This window comes from Benincasa hispida, chromosome 7, assembly GCF_027475165.1.
Source record: "Benincasa hispida cultivar pf3 chromosome 7, pf3_genome.v1.1, whole genome shotgun sequence".
Lineage (NCBI taxonomy): Eukaryota > Viridiplantae > Streptophyta > Magnoliopsida > Cucurbitales > Cucurbitaceae > Benincasa > Benincasa hispida.
Genome location: NC_143484.1, coordinates 21,017,714 through 21,024,366, shown reverse-complemented (window position 1 = coordinate 21,024,366; position 6,653 = coordinate 21,017,714). Strand labels below are relative to the sequence as shown.

The 6,653-nt window shown below is 31.8% G+C and overlaps 1 protein-coding gene across 2 annotated transcripts; it reads right to left on the bottom strand.

Moving 5' to 3' along the window:
- Window positions 1–3,382: 3,382 nt before the first annotated feature.
- On the bottom strand, window positions 3,383–6,430 carry LOC150035027 (uncharacterized). 2 transcript variants are annotated; one of them, XM_090315401.1, is made up of 9 exons: window positions 6,121–6,430; window positions 5,467–5,555; window positions 5,128–5,314; window positions 4,858–4,950; window positions 4,493–4,637; window positions 4,270–4,380; window positions 4,108–4,190; window positions 3,941–3,998; window positions 3,383–3,713 (listed from the first exon to the last, which is right to left on the bottom strand). In XM_090315401.1, the coding sequence occupies exons 3-9, from the start codon at window positions 5,296–5,298 to the stop codon at window positions 3,634–3,636; spliced, it is 741 nt and encodes a 246-aa protein (XP_090171527.1). In that variant the 5' UTR covers window positions 5,299–5,314; window positions 5,467–5,555; window positions 6,121–6,430; the 3' UTR covers window positions 3,383–3,633. The 2 variants fall into 2 exon arrangements, with proteins under 2 accessions (XP_090171527.1, XP_090171526.1); XM_090315400.1 differs by lacking the exon at window positions 5,467–5,555.
- Between the last annotated feature and the right edge of the window lie 223 nt (window positions 6,431–6,653).

The following is a 6,653-nucleotide window of genomic DNA, read 5'->3' as shown; positions in this document are numbered from 1 at the left end:
AGATTTATTTGTGCACGTAGATACTTGCATGCTAGCATGCGATGATACTTGATTCCATGAGGTTGTATTTGATATGAGGATATTGAGGCATATATGTATGTTGTAGAGCCATGTTGTTGAGGTATATATGTATGTTATAGAACCATGTTGTGATACTTGTGATGTTGAGACTGTGATAGTGTCCTTATTGATTAATAAGATGCCCACTAGATATTGTGTTTCCTTCGAGATTCACCACATATTGTGTTTCCTTCGGGATTCACCAGATTGTGTTTCCTTCGGGATTCACCAGAGATTGTGTTTCCTTCGGGATTCACCAGATTGTATTTCCTTCGGGATTCATCAGATTGTGTTACCTTCGAGATTCACCAGATATTGTGTTTCCTTCGGGATTCACCAGAGGTAGTGGACATACTTAACTACAGTAGGATAGAAATCGGTTTTTCATGTATGTGTGTGCCCCATGAGGACTAGAGTAGTTTATATGTTCCACCAGAGGTAGTCATCTAGAGGACATAGAAGCCTAGCCTGAGAAAAAAAAAAAAGAAAAAAAAAAAGAAATGAACCATTGCATGAAGTTGAAAATATATTTATAAAAGGGTAATTGTTTTAAATGGTAAAACTGCTTAAAATATTTATAAATAAAACAAGATGTAATTGTCTATAAGTGATAAAACGCCATAGATGTCTATCACGGTGGTATTTGACTAAATAAGTTGGACAATTTTGGTATAATATTTTTATAAATAATTTTAAAATCATATATTTTCATAAAAACTTCCAAAATTTAGAATATTAAAAGAAAATCCGTATGAAGCTGGAGAAACCGGAGAAATTGGACCGAAAGAAAAGTGAAAGTGATGGTTCTGACTAGGGTTTGACTTTTGATTTATTTTAATTTATTTTATTATAATTTTATAATAGCGTCGTTAGCCCTCCTCGCCTTTCGAACCACCATCTTCGTCCGATCATTGCCACTGCCACGCGCCTCCTCCCTTAGTTGTTATCAAGACCGTTCGCCGGCAGGTATGGCTTTTTGTTCGTTCTCCCTCTCTTTGGAGGTCTGACGCACTTCGTTCTCTTTTTTCTTAACTTCTATAATATATAACTCTCAAACCCTAATATATAAAAGATCATTTGGGGCGAGAATATCTAAACTATAATAACCAAATAAATATTATTTTGTAGTCCGCATTTAACTACAGTCAACACTATTTCAAAATCCTCATTTGTTACCTTATTTACTATTAACTACCGTTTTTATTATTTTACATTTAACATTTTTTAATTATTTATTACACTATTTACTATTTCCTTCTCAAATTAAAATAATGTACATCCCAAATACATACTTTTTTAATCCAAATTAAAATAATATATACCCAAACACAAACTATTATAACCCAACTATAATAATCTAGGATTATAATGACCAACTTCTTACCCCAAATGCCCCTAAAGATAAGATTGACAAAAAGACCCAATCCCACTCTATTTTTTGAAAAAAGGACACTTCAGAAAAGAAAAAAAAAAAAAAAAAATTCACTTTTTAACGAAGGAAAACTTAGTATGATTAATTACTTTTTTATCCTTCTAACCAATTAATTGCAATCTCATTCCATTATCTACCTCGATCACAATTACTAATAATAAAAAAAAGAATTCCTAATAAATTACTAATACTAATGAATTACCTACCTCAACCACTAATTAATTGCAATTTCATTCCATTATCCACAACAATAAGATTGAAAAAATGGAAATGAGTGAAAGAAAGAAATTAATTGGAAAAAATTAAAAGATATTAAAAAAATGAAGTGAAGAAACATAGTCGGGCTTCATGACGTATACACCGGGTCCTTACCAGATTGATGAGGTAGTGGCGACGGGGTATCTTGCTGGGGTTTTCTCCCTCCCTCACTTTTTTTTTTTTTGGTTCAGTACAGAGTCTGATCGAAATGACCAATTTCAAACTTAGATCAGGTATCCGTTGGGTTTCTCTCTTTTTCTTTTTTTTTTTTAATATCTTATCCACTACTAATACTTGTGTTTATCCGGTCCACCATGAGAGATCTCGTGTTAAAGTTGATAGGTTGAGTGAGAAATACTTGGCCAATGGGTCATTGATTAAAATTTTTGTACTAAAAACAAGTAAAATATAAAAATTTTATATATTTTCATATATTGTATTGAGTTAATAATTCAATTTCAATTTATTTTATGAATATTGTTTTTCTATAGTGCAAAAATTTATTTTTCATGAGTTGGAGAATAAATATCCAAAAAAATCATGAAATTAAATAAAAGTAATATATGTATGTATATATACATATACACATATATCTATATATACATATATAAGCTAGAGTTGATTCAAGTTAATTTGGATTATTTTAGGTAAAATTTATGAGCCACCCAATCCATAAGATCGAGTTTTAGGTTCATGAAATTATTTGAACACCGCTCTTTTTCAAGTTGTACTATTTACATTTAGTCATTTTTCTTGTTACCCCTTTATTCTTTTCTTCCTATAATGGTCAGACTGTTTAAGCAATGAAGTATGTTTTTTTGTAGGCACTTTCATAATGGGTGCAAGCAATCAGTGAGGTTATGGATGTTGGGAAAGAATTTGACCAAGGAAGAGACAGGCAATAAAATAATAGGAAAAAACATCTAATTAATGTAGGGATGATACTTAAAACCTTCTTTCTTTTTCTTTTTTTTATTATAATTGAAGTAAAATTGACCAAATTTTAATTTTAGGGACCAAATGCATCTATTTCTATGAGGAGGATTTTTAAAAATAGGAAAATAAGGGAAACTATTACACAAAATGACAAAAATTGTTATTTCTGTAAATAGTTTAACATTCTTTCTATCTATAAAAATTTTCCTTCCTACAAACTATGAGGAATACAAACACAAATTTCATAAACATAACACTAAAAAACAAATCCTTATAAAACAATGCCTAAATTTAGAAGTAAAAGAATCCAACTAGAAACCAATCTCAAACCTAAGAGATAAAAGCATCAAAGGAAGCCTAGATTTTAAAATAAGAACATCCAACAAAAAACCAATCTCAAACCTAAACTTAAAATATAAAGCCAACTTGAGTACTCACAAATAATTAATGCAATCAACACCAAACAATAAATTAAAAGATCGAATTCCCTCTTTAACTCCAAACAAATTGATAACCCAGTTCTTTTCTAAAAATGAAACAAAAAGCATTGAAAGGACAAATATAGCTAGTATAACTATACAAAAATCATCCATAAACTTTGATGTGTTTCAATTGACGTTCTAAGTGTTTAAATAAGTGTCCTTAAGTTAAAAAGAAAGTTTATACTCTTCAAAAATCATTCTAAACAACAAGCCCTTATAACGAACGACAAAATGTTAGATACTTCTCAATATTTTGAATTGCAATCTCAAATGTGGCTATTCAATACATTTTTTTGTTAAAAAGTACCCAAACTAGAGATCGCTCTATACATTATCTATTACAACAATTAGATATAGCACTTCCCCTCCAAAAAAAATCGATATATAATTCCAAAGTAAATAAATAAACAAAGACATGCTTTTGAGTATAATAGTGATGCTGTACAAGGATAGGATGTGGTTAGTTCACCAAATTCCATATTTTTTAGCCAAGCTCTCGTATATCATGCGTAGACAAACTCTGGCACTTAGATGATATCCAGAAACTGCATGCAAGCCCGTGAAAACAATTGAGTATTTCCAATTCATTTGCAGCAAATTTTGTCTACTATTGTTATAAAGGAGAAAAAAGGAAGTTCGATAAAACAATTCGTTCTTTTGGGGGCAAAGAAAACCAATTAAATTATAAAGCGCTTACAGTTCAACACAAAAGACAAACTTTTGTGCTAATTTGATAGGAGATAATGATCTAAATAACTTATAAAGAGCTAACCTGATATTAATTCATCTATGTTTTCATCATCGATTTTGCCATGAGCCATTGCGCCAATCTGAATATCCATATAAGCATTTAGTTTTCACTCAAAATGACAAGTTTGAAAAGAATAATTGATGCATGGTATGAGAAATTGGAAAGTTCTACAATAACCAATCAGTTACCACAAATACTAGATTGACGTCGTTGCTGAATGTTTTGAGGTAGTCTCGTGGTTCAACCACCTTTTTGGAACTTGAAGAAAGACCTGGATTATTGTTATTATTCTAGGTTACAAAATGTTCTATAATATAATCAATCTTTCCAAATATGTTAGCTCAACTCACCGATCTTCAAGCAATGGATAGGTAAGTATTGGGTCACAGGATTTTTGACCACTTGCAATAGTTTTCCACGTTTGCCTTTAGCTTTAGTGCTAAGCTTTTGCAACAATTGAGCTGCAATATAATCATATGTTAGAAATTTAAACAGAAGCATCATAAGGAATTAGTTTCATTCACATCACTAGCTAATAATATTTTGTTATGCAAGAAGAAGTTAAGAACTAACACATCATTTCACAAAACTCGTCCAATGATTCTGGTACTCGAGTCCGTGGATCAACTTTGATGAGAACTCCTTCATCAGTTCTTATAAAGACTGCTTGAACTAAACCGGCCATACAGATTCGAGAATACATGATATGAACAAGAGCCTGACATAGAGAAAATGTAAGATTATATTTTGTTCAAAGATCACAAAACTTCTATTACTGTTCCCAAGTGTGGTGTCAATATTTAAAGGAGTTTCTTCTTTTTGATCTTCTAAAGAAAAATTTTTGTAATTGCTAAACTTGATCAACATTTCTTTTCATATAACTATAAAATGTAATTCTATTACAAAAAAATAAATAAATAAATAAATAAGATACTCACCTCATGAACTATATCAGGTCTATACTTGTATGGGTCCATTCTCTTTCTCCTCGAGAATTCAGCATGTTTTTCTTGATTTAAAATCTGATAGTTCTAAAGAAACATACACACAACAATCATAGAAAAACAAGTACCATTATATTCAAGTGGAAGAACAATTAATTTTTTAAACCTATAAACTACTTGCTAAGATTAAAGGGTTAAGCTCAAAAAATTAATAAATATTAGAGAGTATCAAGAAAGATGAAATGCAACATACAAAGCTTTTACCTTTCCAACCAAGGCAAGTGTCAAAGATGCCTTCTCAAGTACGAAAATAACTCTAGATTTCATGTGCATATTTGAAAGAGCCATTGGAATACCAACATCTGCATGTTCCTCTTCAACATCATCTCTATCCTTCCTTTTTCTCGAACAAGGGTGTAGGATCCCTCTTCCCATATTTCTCCGTTAAGGACTATTAAAACAAAAATGCGTAGAGCTTAAAGAATATTAAACTTTTGCAATATAACCATTCAAACAAAAGCTCATGATACACTACTAAAAAAAATTAAATAAATAATCATAACATTTTTTTATAAAAAAAAAAAAAGTGGAAAGGCAACTTACTTGAACTAAACATGAAGGAGTGCAAGATGTTTGGTAATTTCTCTCCCAAATTTCGCACTAAACTAAGGAATAATACCAAACTTTCTTACCTAATTAACCCGAAGTTAGACATCAAACTTGATAGAATATTTGTTCACAGAACATCCACAACCTAAAACTTAAGGATTTAAACATTACACAAAACACCTGAGGAAATATTCAACATTCATAAGCCATTAAGAGTTTCAAATCATGTTGACAATCCCAATGCCAAACTTCCAAATTTAATTTGTGGATAAGTAATAAAGAATGAACAAACAACAAAAGGCCTACAAATTCAGAGCCTTAACCACCAAATTACACACTAAATCCACTAAAGCAAACATAAATTAGCTACTAAACAATGTCCAAACAGCTCAGAGACCTTGTTTCCTAGACAAACTAAACGACTCACTTTGACTTTTAATCAAATCATAAATTTCATCTAACATAAGTGAATTCAAGAAGGGGTTTTAGGGGTTTTAGAGGCTTAATACTTACTAAAATTACAGAAACGAGAGAGAACTCACGTTTGAAATTACTAAAATTAATCAAATCCTAAATCTTGAATCTATCATCAACACGTTATGAGTAACAAATTTATGCCAAACGGAAGCTGGACATTAGAGAACTCACCCGAACTCCAACCACTGCTTGAACCGGCGGCCGCGGGCGTGCGACAGGGACGGCGGCGAGAGTGATGCGCTAGAACAGAAACGAGAGAGATAGAGTGGCTGGAGCGGACGTGACGGAAGAAGAAAAACCCACCACCGGACGTGACGGCGACGGCCGTGAATGACGATCGGCGAGCTGGAGTGGTTGGAGCGGCGAGGTGGGCGGACCGACGGTAGACGAATGTGTCTGAGGGGGAGCGGCGGCTAGGGCCTGGCGAAGGTGTCTGCGCGAGAGTGAGAGAGAGGAGTCCTTTTTTCTTAACTTTTATAATATATAACTCTAGAACCCTAATATATAAAAGGGGCGTTTGGGGCGAGAATATCTAAAATTATAATAGTCAAGTAAATATTATTTTGTATTTCAAAATTCTCATTCGTTACCTTATTTATTATTTTACATTTATCATTTTTTTTAATTATTTGTTACAGTATTACTATTTATTATCTTTTTTATTATTTTACATTCATCATTTTTTTAATTATTTGTTACAGTAT

What these genes read in the sequence shown, in the direction of transcription:
- LOC150035027 (XM_090315401.1), bottom strand. Translation starts at nt 5,298, where the DNA reads ATGGGAAGAGGGATCCTACACCCTTGTTCGAGAAAAAGGAAGGATAGA. An exon ending in TATCCATTGCTTGAAGATCG is followed by an intron (nt 4,191 to 4,269) that starts GTGAGTTGAGCT and finishes ACAATAATCCAG; the next exon opens with GTCTTTCTTCAAGTTCCAAA. An exon ending in ACGTCAATCTAGTATTTGTG is followed by an intron (nt 3,999 to 4,107) that starts GTAACTGATTGG and finishes ATGGATATTCAG; the next exon opens with ATTGGCGCAATGGCTCATGG.